The 19,922-nt window shown below is 38.4% G+C and overlaps 2 protein-coding genes across 5 annotated transcripts in view; one reads left to right on the forward strand and one right to left on the reverse strand.

Moving 5' to 3' along the window:
• Positions 1-371: 371 nt before the first annotated feature.
• On the forward strand, positions 372-17,809 carry LOC149008300 (cytochrome c oxidase assembly factor HCC1-like). The gene is made up of 7 exons (XM_089165122.1): positions 372-574; positions 677-859; positions 2,184-2,274; positions 3,466-3,678; positions 10,117-10,206; positions 10,333-10,465; positions 17,443-17,809. Exons 1-7 carry the CDS (start codon positions 413-415, stop codon positions 17,549-17,551), a joined length of 981 nt encoding a protein of 326 aa, XP_089021248.1. The 5' UTR covers positions 372-412; the 3' UTR covers positions 17,552-17,809.
• Positions 17,810-17,982: 173 nt separating this feature from the next.
• LOC149008301 (AMP deaminase-like) overlaps positions 17,983-19,922 on the reverse strand; it is a 33,278-nt gene continuing 31,338 nt past the window's right edge. For all 4 annotated transcript variants that reach the window (XM_089165118.1, XM_089165119.1, XM_089165121.1 and 1 more), the window contains 3 exons: positions 19,029-19,127; positions 18,799-18,919; positions 17,983-18,451 (listed from right to left, as the gene is read on the reverse strand). In XM_089165118.1, coding sequence (XP_089021244.1) covers positions 18,851-18,919; positions 19,029-19,127 — 168 coding nt within the window. In that variant the 3' untranslated portion in view covers positions 17,983-18,451; positions 18,799-18,850. The remainder of the gene's footprint in view (positions 18,452-18,798; positions 18,920-19,028; positions 19,128-19,922) is intronic.

Consider the following 19,922-nt stretch of genomic DNA (forward strand, 5'->3'; position numbering starts at 1 on the left):
GCGTGGAGGGCTGGTTAAGTGGAGAGGATCTCCATTATACATGGACTGCTGTGACTTTGCGTGTTGGCCATTCCTTAGTCTCCTTAGCGGTTTTTTGTGAGATATTATTTCTCAGCCAATTGTTGGGACGGATTTAGAATGTTGCACATTAAATGGGCAGCAACTATACCAACTCTAATAACGAAATATTGTTGTCAATGGTGGGTTAGTAGAGCAGTTAAACTCCTGGATTCCCATAGCTGTTTTTGGGTTCGCTACCTATTCTCAGCCAATTGTGATTTCGGTATTAAAAAAGCATCAGTCCCAAAAAAAAATAATAATAATAATAATATTGTCAATGCTGTTGAATTTTGTAAGTTGAACCCCTAAACGCTCAAATCGCTATTGCACAGTACTTTTTCTGATAATCAGCATGGCGTCCGCAAGAAGCACATACTTTCGATGTCTCCACCGCAACCTCTTGTACTGTGCTGAGCATCATTGGAAGCGAACGACATTATCGTCCTCTTCTGCTCAGCTCTATCATGGAGGTCCTGATATTCCCAAATTCGATTCCATTCCCGCACTTCAATCGGTACGTGATTCCAAGCCTCATGTCTAGGATTTCTGGTGATCAATACGAATTTGAACCTGATAAATAAATGATTTTTTTCGCGTTTTAAACATTATTTTGCAGCTTAATGGTTTAGTTCATGGATCCCGGTTATCCACGGTGTTCCACAGACAACTTTGTGTTGGCAGTAATGTTGTTTCTGGAAACCAAGCCACGAAGAAGCCTGAAGAGAATACTTCTGGGCAAGGGGAGAAGTCGGAGGAATCGCAACAGTCTGGTGAAGCTGGGAAACCTGTTCGAGGCGGGGTAAGATTCGTTACTATCAATGTCTCTGTTATATTAGCAAAGACGTTATTAATATTATTATAAATTGTTATCTTTTGGTAAATAAAGATATTAGCTTGACTGGGTGAAGATTAGTCTGCTTGAGTTGAAGCATTAGATTATCCCTTGTTCCTACTTCTTTCCCCCCCCCCCCCCCCATTAAGTCTTTGTATCCACATCGAATTGTTTTACATTTCATTTCATTTCAATGTATTCCTTGTGTCATTCTTGTAATTAATGAGAACCAATGGAGATTTTACTGAATCCATAAATGGTGAACACTGCCATAACAAACATCACATAATAGTGATAACCACAACATGTAAAATAAAACAGTACTGACAGCCACGCTACTCTTTTTAAGGCAATGGAATCGCCTTATAGCTACCCTAGTCCTCCACCATCTTGCTTAGTGAACTGAATTAGCAGTGCACCTGTGAAACCAGAGTAAATTTCCTTGGGCACTCTGTGCTGGATCCTACTGATGCTGTCTTAATTGCCAAATGCCCTCTACCATTATTTACTGAAATCCTTAATTTTAACCTTTTATTTTCATTATAAGGTCTGCATCTCATCTACCCTTGTTGTATGCTGTTGCTATTTACTTGACTGCTATTATGCCTCATAACAAATGTCTGGTCATGCAGTTGTCTTATTTATATGTCAGTTGTTATGGTATTTATTGATCTCACTGCAATCTGGAACTGCCTTTTCTGTTTCATTCTCCTTCTTTAAGTCTATAGGCAGCAAGCCTCTTTCTGCTCTCCTCTTTTGGATGATTGAACTAAGAAGATTAACAATTATCATCTAAGGCATCTTGGTCATTAATGTTAATGAAGTTTTTCTAAAGTGGCATCCATATGTTTTCTCCAATATCAAGGATGTGATTATTGTATCTATCAGGTCTGAACTCAATATGGGTAGGTTTCATTATCTGTAGAGACTATTTGGCTAGCAATTAAAGTGGCTATTGCTCATCTGGTTTCTATCAGGGACAAGAATGCTTTTTCCCATCTAAAAGAGTCAATCTTTTTCTTACCACCCCCCCCCCAACCCCACCAAAAAAAAAAAGAATCCATCTTTAGAGCTGTTGACATGATGCAGGGAGGTTATGTTGATATAGCTTTATCATTACATCAATATCTTAATATGGTTTCCTTGTTTATACAGAAAAATATCATTTTAATTTTAAGGATGCATCCCTTTAAGTGAGTTTCATTTTACTAGTGGTGAAAGTTGCTGTCCTTTTCAAATTGGTCCTTGTTAGATTCGTTCTCATTTGTTTCAGTTATCATTCCCCTTTCAGCCTATTTCTTGGTTGAGCTTTCTTTTGCTGGTGACGACTGGAGCTGGAGTGATCTTTTATTACGACAAAGAGAAAAAACAACATATTGAAGGTAGATTACTATGGTGAGTTGTAGTATTTGAGTATTCAAGTCTTTGACTGTGTAGAAACATCAACTAATTGCATATTAGAATTTTATTGTTTTTAAACAAGTACTTTATTTTGTAGGACTGCCTCTTTTTGTTAATCCTGAAATATGTGAGTTGGAAGCTTATTCTTTAATAACAAATGTACTTCTTTTGGAAACTGTGTTGTTCTTTCATCGCTCTTAATGCTTCTTCTAAGATATCATGATAAATCGACATGAACAATTAAATTAAACATTGATGCAGCCTTTGAGGGAGGTGAGCTACAATGATCTTACGCTTAGAATAATGTGTTGATGCAGTTCCCCTAACCAGTGGGTGGGCCTCGGTGCAACGTCAGCATCAGTAAGGTTGCTAAAACAGTCATGGGTTTGAGTCTGGAAACAACCCTTCCACAAAAGCAAGGGTAAGGCTTTGTACATTATGACCCTCCTCATATCCCATGTGGCAGGAGCCTCATGTGTCTTGTGTTCCCATCTTACACCCTTTTTTAATCTCCACTAACCATCTCCTAAGAAATAATGCTGTACAAAGAAGATGGGCAATTTGGCTATGTTGATGTAATCTCTTCCCACCACCCACGCAATAACCAGTCTCCTCCACAAACACCTCACAAAATGTATATGCATACTAAAACCATATGCTTTCAAACTCTTCAATCTCACTTGACTGCTGATTTTGTTGATTTGATCTTGTGCAAATTGTTGGCTGATCTCATGTTTCCCTCAGTTGTGGTCTTTGTTTGAAATATGTTTAGGCATAAGAGGCCTTAAGTCCTTATCACTGTGTTGTGAGTTCTACTCTGTCAATACTGTCAATAATAAGGTTCCCACACCTTAGCTGCATTTTGTATGAATGTCAAGAAGAGTTTTGAATAGCTCTCCTACATAATTAACTTAGTGTGTCTTTGACTTGGCCTCCAAGAGTCCAAGGTTGAAATGTTCCTACGTCTGTATCCTCTTAGTTTGTGTCTTTCTTATTATGCATGATAAATTTAATAAATATAAAATAGAAGATGCTGTAGAGGAAAATCCTGAATGGTTTTCCTTGTGAATTTAAATGTCCATTTGTGATGCACAATATCTGTGATACCTAGGGACTGTTTTTTATTTTATCCTGATTTGTTCATTCTTTTAACCTATTCTCTTGTCTTGCAGAAATAAATAATGCTTCAACTGCAGTGAAACAAGGACCATCTGTTGGAAAAGCAGCCATTGGTGGACCTTTCAATCTCATTAATCAAGATGGAAAATTTGTGACTGATAAAGATTTTCTGGGGAAATGGTCACTGATATATTTTGGTTTCACACACTGCCCTGATATTTGTCCAGATGAGCTACAAAAGTTGGCTGCTGCAATTGACAAGATAAGTAAGTTGCTTACACTCTTTCTTGCTCAATAAAAGAGAATGCCATTGACTACTTTTTTTAAATGTATCGGGATTCATTGGGTGGTAGGGAAATTCTTTTTCTATGGGCAGTCTCGGGTGGACCATTGATTTAAACCATTTCGAGGGGCAGCACAGGGCATAGGGTTACTCCCCCAAACCCTGCAGCCCCTAATTCCACAAGGGGTATTCTAGTCCATTTTGCAATTTTCCGTGGAGTCCAAGTTAGGGCATACTTGGGTCCTCCATGTTAGTGGGACCCTGGATCTACTTTTATTTTTGAAATTGAGTCCTCAGTTTGCAAGTTATTAAAATTAGAGTGGGATTCCTAGTTTGTGAAGGGGTCCATTAGGGTTGTCCTATTCCTTGCAAGGAATCTACATTTACTCTTAGAATTCAAATTGGAACTCTCTAGAGTAAGTTAGGAAGGTTCCTTTTGTGAGTTAAAGTATTAGGAATTTTAGTTAGAATTGGATTGTAAGTTAGAGTCCAAGTTTGATTTCTTTCTTAAGTTGAGTTCTAGTCTAATTTTTTTTCAGTAGGCTATAAATAAGCCTTCAAACCTTGTAAACATCAGCTTGATTTGATGAATAGAATTATGAATGAGTTTTGGAGGTGACCAGGGAGATCATGGGTTCCTTGAGGAGCCTGCGGCTACTTTAAATAGTGATTTTTATGCAGCTTTTCTGAAATTACAGCATTCTACTTGGAAATCCCAAGTACATTAAACTCCCTCCCCCAACCCCAGCCCTATTCCTTGCTCTCTTCTTTCTCCCGCAGCCTTCCCTCCCCCTTAATCCCTAGTTTTCTTCAGCTGCAGCCCCTCCCTTCCATTGTGGGTTAGTCCTAGTCCCTCCCCAACCCTTGTGGCAGCCTTAGGAAGGCTCCCTCTTCACTATTTCTGATGTAACTAAGGTCAGCTGGCCAAAGACAGCCCCATGGCATGCAGAAGCCAGGGCTGGCCGGATGCCCTGAGGGGTGTTTTGGTCATTAACTCACCCCTCCATGGGATCCCCTGGGCCCAGTTAGTTTTCTTGTGGTGTTAGGAGTTAGAATCTATTTTTGATTGTTGAGTTGATAAGCCATGGTCAAATTTATTTTTGATTGTTGAGTTGATTATTCCATGGTCAAATTATTAATGAGTCTTTGTCTATGTGAGAGTCCTAGTTGGAATCAATTTTAAGACAAGGTTCCTTCTGGATAATTGTTATTTTATTTGGTCCTTGGAAGACACCTTTTCCAAGTCGTTAGTTAGTTGTTGACTTAGTCACAAAAGGATTCCCAATCTAAATTGGATTCCCTAATTAGAGTCCAAGTGTCTTCCTTCTTTGTAAGAGGCTATACAACAGGCCTCCACACCTTGTATGAAAAATCAGACTGGATTAATAAAGTTTGAGCATTGAAAGAAAAGAAAAGAAAATAAAAGAAAGAAAAACAAGAAAGCGAAGAAAGGAGTCAAGATCCATCCAGATTGATCCAAGAAAGCCTCCAAACCGCAAGCTTCCCTATCCCTTTACCCCTAACCGCAAGCCTCCCAACCTCTTCCCATTTCGGTTTTGTTAAAACCGTAACTTTTCCCCACCCCTGCTCTGAATTGTTGAAACCCTAATCTATCGAAAAATCCACCCCATCTATCTGATTGAAACCTTAGTTTCCCCAATTCCTTCACCACCTTTTGGTATCTTTGGATAGTTAAGGCTATAGTTTTCCCCAAGCCTATCCCATTTTTTAAGACCCTGAACTTCTCAATTCTACCCATTTTCTATTCTACTCAATTTCCTTCCCTTGAGGGTTCCCAACTTCCCATAACCAAGAAAACTTCCCAAAAATTATTTGTTTGTTAGCTAAGTTCATGAGAAGAGGATCCTTTGAGAACCCAAATTTTAGGGTTTAATATTCACTTCTCCAAAAGCTAGAGCATGGGGTTAGTTAACCCCCATCCCTCCCCCAACTCTAAACTATCATTTCAACCCTTTCCCATTAGGGTTTTTCTTCTTCTTTTCCTTTCTATAAAACCTGCAGCAGCTTCTGGAAATTCCAGAATTTGAAATAACCTAAGTGCAACAGCTTTTTGTTACAATTAGAACACTATACCCTATACCCTATACCTAAACCTTCCTTGTAGAATTAAACCCTAAAACCAACTCCCTACCTACGATCTCAAATTCCAGTTCCTTCCTACACCTAAAACCCTTAAAATTTTGCAACTTGTTATATTACTCTAACCCTAGAATTCTCAAAATCTTGTATTCCCTCATTCTTCATTGAAACTAGAATCCTTTTAGCATTAGCTCCCTTAACACCCGATTGACACTCGACCTTAACTCTAGCTTGATCCAAACCTTAGAAATCCTAATTCCTATCAAACCCTGAATCATAAAATTCAATTCTGAAATTACAATTGCAGCAAAGTTTCTAGCCCTTATCCATAAAACCCAAGACCCCTAAGCCTGGCCAAACCTTCCCTAACCAGCCTAACCCTTACATACTAGAATCTACCCATAATCCATCCACCAAAGGTTTTTACAGCCCGAAACTGCTGATTCGCAGGAAGAGGGTCCTAGAGTGAACCTAGATCTAGGGCATTATTCCAAGTAAGCAAACCGTAGATCCTGGTTAACATCAACCACAGCAAGGTCCAAAATTTTGCTGTCAACCCAATAACAGGCTCTTCTTCACCTCTTCAGCTTGGAACTGCATCGGCTTCCTTCCCACCCTTGTCCCCCCGGCCAACTTAGTTGGGGCAAGCCTTCACCACTTGCAGAGTCTTCTCCAATTCTCCCTACCCAATCCTTCATACGCCATCCTATCCCAGTCTCCTCTCAATGCCTCTCCACTCCTCGCCAATTGAAGATCCTCCCCCCACTCCCAATCTCTTCTTTGCCCACCCATCCATTGTACCCATTGGAGCTTTGCTTTGACTTTTATTTGGCACCGATGCAAAGTAGACAACCTTGCCCATTGGACCTCGAATCTTGTTGGGTTTTGTCTACATTCAAGGTTACCTCCACTATAGACATGGTTGGGAAGCTCGTCTTCAGCTCTTGCATCCCCCGCATGTGGCTTATAAGGAATCTTTGTAGATGGACTTCCAAATCTAGATTCCTTGATCAAATTTAGAAAGCCATCCATAAAGACGTTTGCTCAAAGATTTTGACCCCCCCCCCCGGGGGTAAGCCTGTTGTAGACAACCCCCAAGGAATAGGCATATTATTGTTACCTGGGGTTTGGATGTGTCCCTACTCATTTCGAGCTGATCTAGTCCCCTCTCTTCTTTCTCAACTTTGGGTAATTATTCATTCGCCCCCCCCCCCCCCTCAAAAAAAAAAAAAGCCAATCCATTTCACAAAATTTCGGAATTTTGCTCATTTTCTTTTGGCTGAAATACACACTCGCTCTACAGGACTATTTTAAAGATGGTTGTGTATATTCAAACCATTAGATGAAAACACACACTAAACATGAAAATTCATCGTTTGCCTTTGGTCCTTAGGTTTTAAACCCCCCCCCCCCTGCCAACCCAAAAAAAAAAATATTGGTCCATAGGTTGCTATAGTACACTTAAGCATATTATATCCTTTTTTTTTTTATATAAGCTTTTCTACACAGTTTATTATGTTGAACTGGGGTTCAAAAACCAGGTTCAAATCACTTATGGGCCCACCTAAATAAACCACAGTTCCACATTTTAACGGAAATACCGTGTATGTGCTTAGTTGCAAGAGGAAAAGAGGGGGGGGGGGGAGGGGGGTTGCAATACTAAATAATTAGAATCTTCAAAGGCACTTGGGTAGATAAAAGAAAGGGACATAGAAGTATTTAACATGGGTAAACAAGGTAATGGTACGGGACATAGTACTGATGGTTTTCGGCTATTCCATAAATATCAAGTTGATATCTCTCGTGTATCCAGTGTTAATACTCTGTACTAGTTGGAGAAGGTGGGGAAGAGGATCAAATAATCCAGTTAGGTTTTGGCATCGGTATACACTTTGAAAGCTGTTGCCCAAAGTAGATAAATTGAGATACAATGCAATTTGATAGAGGTGATTTGAGCATCGACCAAGTCCACAAAAGGTTTTAACTTTTAAGTCACTGGTTACAACTGAATGCACACAGAAGAAACAAAATCATTGCAATCTTAGACAACCAAAGGATCCCAGATAGGATATAATTTCAGGATCTTGATATGACCAGGCTAGAAGACAATAAATTACTGTAAATCTGGCACTCACATCTTCTTCAGAAATTGTTCTAGAGTTCCTCCATAATGGAAGGAAAGTTCCACATAGTATATGCAAATTCCAGTGGCTGGATTAGCGGCAATAGTGATATCTTGGAAATAGTTAACTGAAAATTTCTCAATATGGTAACCGTACCAACCCAAGGTAGATGACTTCTAGTCAAAGGATAAACTGCAAAATTTCTCAAGCAAGCTTGGCTGGATAGATGAAAGGTGAGGGACAGGCTTCTTGAAAGGGTCCAACAATGGGGCAACGATGGATTTGGGACTAATCATGATGACCAATTTACGATGTCTCCATCACTGACGTTCGTCAAGCAGGCCACATGGATAGGTGAGGGTCTTCTTCGGCTAATGATACCTCCAACCGATGCTACAACAAAAGAAAATGGACAATATTCAGGGGCTGAAAAATACCACCCCCAAAACAGGGATGCTGTAATAAGTTAGGAAAAAAGACCCCAAAATATGGTTTCAGCCAGGGGTCAATCCCCAGCAGTGAAATGCATCAAAGAGGATCAAACCCACATAAAAAGGGGGTGCCACAAACCACAAGGTTCAGTCTTCAACATATTGCCAGAAAGGAAATCAAACAAGACCATATTAAGAGCAGCAACCTGAAAACTTCATTCACTGTGAAATCTAGAAAATTTCTTTTGGAGAGAGAGGGCATAGCGTATCCAGCAAGAAAACTTCATGTACAGCTATACAATCAGCAGAGTAGCAGCAAATACCAGCTAAGAGTCATGCCTTAAGCAGTTCCATTCATTAATGAAGACCCTATTTTTCATGTTCGTTCAACTGAGTTAATAGCAATAATGCAGCAATTGTTGCTGGTAATCAAAAGGAATAAAAAGAATCTGGAAGCACACTAAAGTTATATTGACCACCATGGTACTTCTTAGTATGTAGCTTCATCATTACAATAAATAATAAATGGCACCACGACTAGAATCTCAGCTGTGATCGCATTATGTTCTTCAAGCTCTCTTCACAAGCCATCATTATCCACTAAAGAGAAATGAATAAAGCCAATTCGGGTTGTGATAGAATCTACTTTATTAGTTTTTGTTAATGATTCATCAGTACCATTAAAAATAAACATCAAACAAGGAACCAATGAATTACAAGTTTTATTTTAGCCATTTTGGTCATGGCAGGAAGCTAATTATTTTGGTTAGTTTGATTGAAATCAATTGACCACTCTCAATTGAAAAACATCAGTGATTTGAATTGAAATGTAATACAACTGATAAAAGGAGCCTTTGAATGCTATAAAGCCTCACCGCAAACTGCAAAAAGTGCAACAGTTCTAACTATGTGACTGAGATTAATCCACCATTTCAGTAGTCAACATAGCTGTTCTATCACAATGTGGAGTTCAACAATCAGTGCTTAATGGTTGAATGATTTTCTATATGACCGTTCCTGTTCAAGTACGATGATGGTTTTTGTTTTCTTAGGGATTTGCTTATACCTCCCCCCCCCCCCTACAGTAGTGTCTATGCCGTTGGTGGCTTAATAAAATTTATCATGGCTAGTATGAGACAAATGTGTCAAACAGATGTATGAATACTTGGAAGTGTTGACCACTATTGCAGCAATAAGTTACTAAAAAGTGGTGTGTCTTTTTATGTTGTGACCCAAATTCTTGTACCTGACTTTGAAGATAGACTTGCATCGACATATTTTGGTGGGCGACTAGAACGACCTATTTTTTAAATTTTGTGATGGAAGTGGAGGGCTTGGGCAGATTGGATATATATGTACCTTATGTTCCGCCAATGTGATTATTTTGAGAGATTTGGGGATTTTTAATTTAGGGTTTTCGGTGAGAGTTCTTGTAACGCCATTCTTGGGAATTGGTTGTGAGATCTCCGTCCTCTTCTTCTTTTACATAGTGAAAGTCTCTTCCTCTTCGTCCATGGACGTAGCATACCGCATTGGTGTGTGAACCGGGTTGAATCTCTTCGTTTCATTTTTTTTCTATTTCAAATCATGAATTTGTGGTGTTTGTTTTAACACATCTTATTCAAATGGTGTCTCATTGGTAATTACTTAAAATAATTGCATATTAATAATTTAAAGCCCCAAACTCCCAATTAATGGTTTTGTTAATCCCTATTAAATGTCTTAGTAATTCTCTTGTTGAAAGCCTGAGTTTTTTCTTTCTTGCAGAGGGAAAAGCAGGAATAGAAGTTGTTCCTATCTTTATCTCAGTTGATCCTGAGAGGGACACAGTTGAGCAAGTACATGAATATGTCAAAGGTACTTCCTAAGCCTAATGTTCAGGGTAGATCTATTTAAATGAAGTTCCAACTTGTGGGTTATGTAGGTATTGGGATGAGGTTACACCATTCAATCAGGTTTCTTATATTTTCTTGTCTATTACAGAGTTTCACCCAAATTTGATTGGGTTAACTGGTAATGCTGATGAGATAAGAAAAGTTGCTCGTGCTTATAGAGTTTATTATATGAAGACTGAAGAGGAAGGTTCAGATTACCTAGTTGATCATTCTATAGTTATGTACGTATTGTTGCAGTATCTTTCTTGACTAAGATGTCTATTAATTTACCGTGCTGGTTTCATATATCTTTTTCTGCTTTTTGAATCTTCCTGTTTCCTATGGAAAATCCCATATTTATTGTCATGTGAATTTTATATAATCATGCCATATTAAGTGAATATGTTTTGCCTGGACTGCTTTGATCATTAGTGTGGGTGCTGAGTTGGACAATTTTGCACTTTCTAAGTGTCAGCATAGTTTTCAAGGTGTTGCATAGGCAATGTGGTGGAGTTTTTCTAGTTTCTTTTACTGAAGATAATATACATAGCCCCCCCCCCCCCCAAAAAAAAAAAAAAAAAAAAAAAAAAGAAGTAATAATAATAATTATAATAATTCAAAACAATAAGTGAAAAACTTGCAAAAGAATAATAAGTCAAACCCCAGTTCAGTGACAAAAACTTCATTTTTTGCAATAGGTGATATTTTCAACTTTTTAATGCCCCAGTATGAAAGAATAGAAACAGACTTGAATACTTGGAAATTGTGCTGATTTCATGAGCTTTCTGCTGCTGCATTTGTCTTCTCCATCTGTGAGCCTTGGCTGGTGGTTTTATCACGTGTCTTGGAGTGTAATATCCAAGAGGGCTTCTAGCTTTTGTCATATCTTAGTTGCAAAAGCCTGATTTGGTGAGTCATAGGCAGATCTCCTTTCCATCATCTTCATCTTCTCTCTTCTATCCTTCAGTTCCAGTTGTGCATTCCATATCTGAATGCTTTTACCCCCAGAATAGCCTCTACACTTCCAAGTTACAGCCTATTGATGTAACCCCAGCTTCTAGGATTAACTTCCAGGATCTTCTAATAAGGTTTCAGCAGTAGTTTAGGACCTCTAAGGGGGTTTGTCTAGAGTTCTAGGGGTCAATAAGTCTGTTGGAATATTGAAACAGGTCTGAAATTTAAAGAAATTCAAAATCAAGCACTGTTTCCTATCCTATTCCCTCAAATAGATTCTAGATGTGAGAACTCAATAGAATTTAATGTTCTGCGAATCTGGAATTTTCTGCAACTTCAATGAATAAGATGAAGTGCAGGAATTTTAGATCATAGGTTCAAGGGACTGTTTAGAGGAGACTAATGGTAGGAATGGGTTCCTAAGCCCTGGGCAATTCCAAAGAGGGTAGGAGGATGAGTTTTAGGGCAGGGATTGAGGGATTCCTAGAGGGGCTAGGAACAGGTCACACTGGAAAGAAGAAGGGGGAAGAGGCTACAGTGGGTTGGGGTGGGGAAGGTAATCGCTGAAGAAGTGGGGGAAGGGTTGGGGAATGTTTAAGCTTTACTTGTGAGCGGTTGTTCTTGGTGGAGCTGAAAGATGAAGCTTGAAAAAGATGCTGAAATCTCAGAACTGAAGAAAGAACACTCTCACTACCCAGCCGCAGGGTTCTTAGGGGAATCCCATGACTTTTCAAGCCAAGTTTTCAACTGAATCACTTCATTAATCATCAATTCTGAAAAATAAATGTTTTGTTTTTTTTTTATTATTAAAAAAAAAAAAAAAAAAAAAAAAAAAAAAAAGCTTACTTTTTTTTAAAAATAAAAAAAAAAAAAAAACATCTTAATTTTTTTTTTTTTTTAATATTTTTTTTTTTTTTTTTTTAAAAACACACTCAAAAAAAAACAAACAAAAAAAAAAAATATAACGCGCGCCCCCCCCACAAATAAAAAAAAGATATTTTTTTCCCAAATTAAATTTGGGCTTTTTTGAAATACAATGTTTGGCAGAATGGCTTATTGATCCATGATCTCAAGCCCTTTATTTATAATAAAGTGGAAAGTAGACTATTACAAGGAATAGAAGTTTACATGAATGCAAACTCTAATTTAATTCCTATACAAACTCTTATTAGACTCCTAATAGAATCCAACACTCCCCCTCAACTTGAGGCATGGATATCACGCATGTCCAACTTGACCAAAAAAGTATAAAACATCTCGTCTGTGCAAACATCAGCAATTTGATCTTCAAACTTATAGATTATGTCTCCTTACAGACTTCCATTTGATTTGTCCTCATCTTTACCGCAACTTTATGTCTCCAAGGAAGAACGCCCAAGTAAAGAAGTAGAATCTTCAAATGTTGAGAAGACTAAATTTTTGCACAAATTTGAGGGAAAATATATTTTTGGGGTAACAATAGCTAGGGTAAAACAGCCAAAGTGAAAGTTTTGATTTGTAGCAATGTTAGATCTTTAAAGGGAAAGTTTGCCAAGGGGCAATCTCCAAAGGTAGGGGAAAATTTGTCAAGATAAGTGACAATCTCCAAAGGTAATAGAGATCAAGTTCTCGCAAAGGTCAAACGACAAGTCTTTTGCAAGGTTAGATCTCTGAAGGGAAGATGTCAAGTTAAGGGGCAAATCTCCAGGGTTAACAGAGATCAAGTTCTGCACAGTCAAAAAGATAGATCTATAGCAATGTTAGATCTCCAAAGTGGAAGATTGCGAAGGTAAGGGACAAACTTTCAAAGGAGTAGAAGATTGCGAAGGTAAGGGACAAACTTTCAAAGGTAACAAAGATCAAATTCTACATAAGGAAGTCTACATGAAAGGCTTTGAATTGTAGACATCTTCAATCTCCCCCTCACGTGTAGCGTTACACGTGGGAAGATAATAACAAAGGAAATTCCAATGGGGAAGGAAAGGAAGAAATTGTAATGGTAAGATAAAAGTATCAGGAAAACAAATCTAGAGAAAATGACAAAATTTGAAAGGGGGTTGACCGAGCCTACGGTGCCACTAATGAAGGTCTGATATTACCGAATGGACCGGATTAGAAGATGTAGTCAAAGTAGAAGTAGATCCTCCAATTGGCTCGAGCAAATAAAGTCCATTTACCACGACCAATCTCCTTCCCCAGATCCTGAAGTAGCTAGGTAGGAGTTGGTAGGGTTAGTAGAGGAAGCAGCGGTCGAGGCTGACCGGCGAGAAGAGCGGATAATACGTCGCAGGTAGCGAACTCCTCCTGCGAAAAACGAACGTCTGCAGAGGGTGTGGTGGAAGCTGTCTCGGAAAGATTAGCCTTTTGTTTTCCCTGTCTTTGTGCTCGTTGGCTAAAATCAGCAAAGCTTCCCATGCGCTTTCCAACAATTTTCCTTGGTATGATATGGTTTGTGACAGTGCTCACACTTGACAATCTCCTTAGCCGGATCAGATTTAGTGCGAACAGACTGTAAAGCTGATTTCTCCATAATAGGAGTATGAAGCATGACTAATCGACGACTTTCCTCACACTGAACAAGAGCATAAGACTGTTCTAGTGTAGGAAAGGGAGAACGACTTAAGACTTGCACTCGATCCGATCGTACTCTACGTTCAAACTTGCCAAGAAGTCATATACTCGAATCTTATCAATGTACTTCTTATATGTCGCCACATCATCTCGGATTAGTGGGGTGATAATCCCCATAATGATCCAACTCTTGTCAAAGAGATCGCAACTCAAGATAATAGTGGGCCACGGTTAGTTCCTTTTGGGTAGTCTCATGAAGCTTCTTTCGTAGCTCATAAACATGTGCATCATTCCCCAACTGTCCATATGTTTCGGAGTAGCCTTCCGTTTGGGCTGCAGATCAAGTAATAGGTAACCCCGGCAATATTTGGATGCATGGAATTCAAAAGGAATGACATAATAAGATAGTCGTTTGATATCCATTTATCCTCAGAAACACTCGGTGTAGTGGGTTTGATAGTAGTGCCCGTAATGTATCCAACTAGTCCTCTTCCAAAGAATAGTCGGGTAAGCGGATCGAGACCAGATCAAGTAATTTGTGCCGTCAAATCTTACCGAAAGAGAATGAAAAGTGGAAAAATATTCGGATCCGGGGAGCAGAGTATCATCAATAGTTGTCATGTTGACAAAATTATCTCAGCTTCTTCGATCTTCACCCTTTCAAGTAACGAAATGTCGCAGAATGCAATAGCCAAACAACCCAAACAGATCTACCTTTTTTTTTTTTTTTAATAACAAATATGTCCTTGAAAAAGCGGAATTTGCAAATAAATCTCGAACTTATACAAATTTACATATAAGTCCCTCGTAAAGCAAATTTACCAAAATAACTCAAAACTTGAATTCAAAACTTAAATTCAAAAATTGAATTCAAAAACTTGAATTCCCCAAAAGCAAATTTACCAAAATAACCCTCAAAACTTGAATTCAAAACTTAAATTCAAAAATTGAATTCAAAAATCAAATTCAAACCATAACAAATCCGTTATGGTCTTTCACAGGCTTAAGGAGAACAGCCCCGGCTCGAAGAACCTTAATAGCGAACCCCAATCGAAGGTTTCGGATGACTAACCAAGCTTCGTGCACGCTCGATGAAGAATCGGCGGAAAATTGCGGAGCTGGCCGAGTTGTTGCGAGCAGCGGAGTTGCTGATTTCTTCTTCTCTTCTTCTCTTCTTCTTTCCTCTGTTTTCTGTTCTTATTCATTGAATCGAGACGGACGGAATCGTCTTCTTCTTTCTTTTTTTCTTTTTTTTTCTATTTCAGTTGGCGACCAAGATGGTACTGAAAAACTGCCTAGAACTGAAGATTGGCGATGGGTTTGAAAAAAAATCAGAAGAAGAAGAAGGTAGGTCGCTTCCCAAATCGAATTTAGGCTCTGATGCCATGTTGAAATACAATGTTTGGCAGAATGGCTTATTGATCCATGATCTCAAGCCCTTTATTTATAATAAAGTGGAAAGTAGACTATTACAAGGAATAGAAGTTTACATGAATGCAAACTCTAATTTAATTCCTATACAAACTCTTATTAGACTCCTAAAAAACAACCCACCCGCTTCCCCCCCCCGGTGTTGTTTCGTTTTGTGGGGGGGGGGGGGGCGGGTTTCCCCCCCTGTCCCCCCCCCCCCCCCCCCCTTTTTTTTGCCTCCTCTTTTGGGGGGGGCCCCCCCTTCTTCCCTTTTTTTTCCCCTCCCCTTTTCCCCCGGTTTTTGGGTACCCCCTTTCCTCCTTTTTCCTAAAACCTGCAACTCCTTATTCCGTTCATTTCCACCGCAATCCCCCCAAACTGTACACACACAAAGATCTGCTTGCAGTCCCAAAACCCTGACCAATCCATGGATTTAACCCCATAATTACTAGAAAACCCTACTCTGGAAGATCATACTTCCCTGTAGTTTTCCTCTTATATGGACTGAAGCCTTCCCCCTGCACCACCTCATATTCAGACCAGGTTTTAGGCCTAACACAATCCACTAAACCCTAATTCCCCTATTCCCCCAAATCTGAAAACCTAACCCTAAAACAATGCTATTGAATTGGTTTGATTTCAGATCTTAGTTATTGGCCCTCAATCCAATTGAGCCATGTCAATCATGTCAAGAGGCGGAGATGAGGATGTTATGATGGATATGTGGAAAACCTAGAGCTGACTTGGTAGCTCCCCAACTAATAATAAGAACCAAGTGAGTTGTTTAGGGTGGCATGGTCATGTTTAAAGGAATCCTGGGGGTGCTCCTATAAGGATTAGTTTGGAAAACTAGAGCAGACTTGGGAGTTGCCCTGATCAGTGATAAGATCTGAGTGAGTTTGCTTGGGTGGCTTGGTCATGTTTCAAGCAATCCTAGGGATGCCCCAATGATGATGAGTGATATGATCCTGATTGAAGGAGCTAAAAGAGCTATGGGCAGGCCTGAAATGACCATAGGAGAAGTTGTGAGGTAGTACATGCATAGTCTAGGACTCATACCTAGTATTACCTAGGAGAAGTTTTGAGGTAGGACATCCATAGGTCTAGGACTCATACCTAGTTTTACCTAGGATAGAGGCTATTAGTGTGTAATGATCCATGTATCAGACTGAATCTAGCTTACATTCTCCTGACTTGATATGCTCGGCCTATTTCTACTTATTCTCATTTCAGTCTTTGATTTTCTTTCCTTCTTTTTCCTTTTTATTTCCCATATTTCGTTTGTCTTTGCCATTTTGTTGTTTTCCCTACTCCTTTTTGTTTGTATCCATGTAGCTGAGCTCATTAAGTTGGGATAAGTTTGAGTTTGTTGTTGTATTCAGTGGGCATACAAAATTAAACTAAGATAACTGGGGGTTTTCGTTCACTGATCATCTGTTTTGATCAAATAAGTTGAAGTCTCAAGACTCTCAACTGATGAACCTCCATATGATTCAGCTTTTAGTCTTGATTATTGGTGTGAGTTATCTCAATACGTCAGCACATACAATAGCGTTGTTCTTTTTTTCTTATTATTATTATTTTTTTTATTAAATAAACCAAACATGTTAGACCCATATGCTGATATAAAAACTTTAAATGTTTGTCTTTGGACTTTACAAAACTTAGGATTGATGCTGACCAATTGCTGTTTTATGTTTCATAGTTCTTGTTACGTGCTCTTTATGTTTTCAAATTTTTAGGATATAAGGTGTCGTTTGTTGGACTTAGAAACATTTAGGTATGGGATAAATTAGTGGTTTTTTTTTTGGGGGGTCGAAAAATTAGTGGTTTTTATTATTTTTAAAAAGTGATGAGGGTTTATGATGAAGTATAGAAGGCTGAAACAAGTCGACACTAACACAGCAATAGAATCTGAATCAATGGTAATCTAAAATACAGCAGAAACATTGAATGAATGGAACTCTCAAATAAAGGACTTGATAAAGGTGAACTTAGTTTATCCTAGCAAAGATACGGAGGTATAAAGTTGTAAAAATTTCAAAAGAAGTTGCTGGACATTTTGTTATTGGGTGTGGCTTGTACAGAACGAGTTCAAAAATTATGAGCTGATGTCTTCTACTGGTATCACTTTTGAAGGATATGTTCACATTTTGAAGATTAAAAAGATTCTCTTTCTGCTTCTGTAATGCATTTAATATGTTTTTAACTGCTACGAGTTGTTTGGCACTTTTTTGAAAGATGAGGAGTCATAGCATGTCATATTCTTGAAGCCGTGTCAAATTGAAGTGCCTTTCTTTTTCAGGTACCTCATGAGCCCTGATATGGAGTTTGTAAAATTTTTCGGGAAGAACTATGATGTGGATCAACTGACTGAAGGTGTGATAAAGGAAGTAAAGGAACATAAGAAATAGGAAGATCAATGCATCATCTTTTTGTAATTTTCCTTTTTTGAGTTTTGCTCCACAGCGATGTGCCTACAATAATGGTTTCAGTTTACTGGGCTTCAGGTTATAACCCTCTGATGACAGAGACGCCATTACCTTTCATTTACTTTTTGTGCCATAAATTTCATTTCGGAAATTGTCTGTCGAAGTGATTTTACATCATTATTTTCTATAAACTGTAAATTGATTCCAGAACCTATTCTCAGTTGTTCTTCCAAAATATGTGCTTCTAAATGTGCCAACTACTCTTACTTTTCCTATTAAGTGGGGACTGTTGTACTGAGAAATCGGTTTCATCCATGGTTAGTCAAGAAATAGAAGTGCAGATTAGACAGTCTCACATATCCACTCTTTGGCTAGAAAAAGTTTTTCATGTATGTGTGGAACAGAGGAAAAATATTTGCAATCTGTTAATGGTATTATTATTAAGAACTTGATTACATAATTCACCATTGCATGATCCATGCTGACTGACTCACTGTAAAAAAGTATATCGGAAGCTTAAAATATGCAGGTTTGCATTCTTATTCGTTACTGATAAATAAGCAAAACTACCATGTAGGAGGTACCAGACAACCAGGTGCAAAATCGCACCCCTCCTGGGCAGATGTTTTAAGTGTTCTAATTTTATTTCCATAGAGGAATCACTTGATCAGGTGCCCCTGCTCATATTTGTAGAGGATCTAACCAGATCCACCGGTCTACGATGGGATTTTCTTCAATAACTCTGAATTGGCTTCATTGATCTCATGCTACTGGAAGTGACTCTTATACAACAATCTCTCACAAAGACTAGCACTGGCGATTCTTTCCCTTGTTAGCATCTTCTGAACTGCTAGTCGCTGGCCAACAGCACCGAAATGGTTCCTGATGAAAAAAGAAAGGCAAGACAGTTAAGAGTGATAATCATTCATTTCAGATCTGTTTGTATATCCCTTCTGTTGTTACCGCATGTGAGAAAAGAGAGCAAATCCCACCAAGCAAGTAACGTAACTAAACCAAAAGCTCTCATTATTTTTCTACCATTATTAATTTTTATAGCCAGAAAAATTAGTCCACATTCAAACAGTAATAACAGTTACTGCCATAGAAACGGGTGATAGGAAACTAGTAAAGGGCAAATAAGTGGAATTTCTATATCATTTTGCAACAAGCAACTCAAAACTGCGAGGTAGAACACAATAACCTTAACACGGCAATAAAAATCTTCTTACCAGTAAGATAAACGAATGATCATGAAGAAAGATAAGCATATGAGCCTTGATTTCACTGATACACTTCTTTTGGAATCTTAGCTTTTCTGAGGTAAACCTGCTGCATTTCCTCTCTCCAGATCTGCAGCAGCATAATCTAGCTAGTTACTGAAATTTTCTTTTCATAATTTCCACACTCTGAAATGTAGGATTCATCACAATAAACAGAAAAACCAAAATTATGCATATACCGTTTCACGGAATTTCAGTCGGATATGTGGCACATTTGTTTTGTGAATATCATTTCCATCTGGACCTCTTAGGTAGTATGAGTTCCCAATCCAATGTGACTGATAGAATGCATCAACAGAAAAGTAAATTGGAAACTTGAAAAACATCATAACTATACAAAACTTGCACACAAAATTATTGATGTAAACAACTGTCTAAAAAGACTGCAAAATTATCTACGTACACAACAATCACAACAATCTAAAACACCGCAAAAGATTATGTATGTACTCAAAATATTGTACAAATTTTTCTCAAACAGCGACAAAGTAATTTCTGTCCCAAAGTATTTAAAGAATTAAAGCACAAGTTGGAATAAAGCAGATACACTGTACACAGTAGGTACAAGTTTGGCCCGGCAAGCCTGAACAATTTTCAGGGTCGGGGATGGATCCAGGCTGCAATTTCAAGGTCCAGGACTGGACATGGGTTGAGGCATTGCACTGAGCCATCAGCCTACACCTATCCTATACGTACGTATGTAAATAGGAGTGTCATACATGCATATGTATGTGTAGATCCATGCACAACATTGGGAATGGATATAAGTATCATAATTTACATCAATATGCATCATTCGTTTAATAAATTATAGTCTACAAATAAAAGGGTCCAAATTATTTTCCCATTTCTGTGCAGAAGTAAACATAACTGACAGAACAGCGCCAAGCTGGGTTAACCCTGAACCCAGAAAGGACATTCCAGCCCACCTCAGGGCTGGAGAACATGAATTTTGACAAAATAAGGTTGGAAATCCTCCCATAAAATATATATCAACTTTTTTTTTTCATTTTCTTGGAGAAAACTTTTTTTATTCATTTATTTTGTTGGTAAGTTAATGTTTACTAACTCAA

The sequence above is a fragment of the Hakea prostrata genome, chromosome 8 (genome assembly GCF_041222555.1).
Source record: "Hakea prostrata isolate BN-2017 chromosome 8, UWA_Hpros_2, whole genome shotgun sequence".
NCBI lineage: Eukaryota > Viridiplantae > Streptophyta > Magnoliopsida > Proteales > Proteaceae > Hakea > Hakea prostrata.

Bases quoted from the DNA above. Each gene is read 5' to 3' on its own strand.
- LOC149008300 (XM_089165122.1), top strand. From the start codon at position 413: ATGGCGTCCGCAAGAAGCACATACTTTCGATGTCTCCACCGCAACCTC. The intron at 860-2,183 runs GTAAGATTCGTT...TTCCCCTTTCAG, and splicing joins GGAAACCTGTTCGAGGCGGG to CCTATTTCTTGGTTGAGCTT. The intron at 3,679-10,116 runs GTAAGTTGCTTA...TCTTTCTTGCAG, and splicing joins TGCTGCAATTGACAAGATAA to AGGGAAAAGCAGGAATAGAA.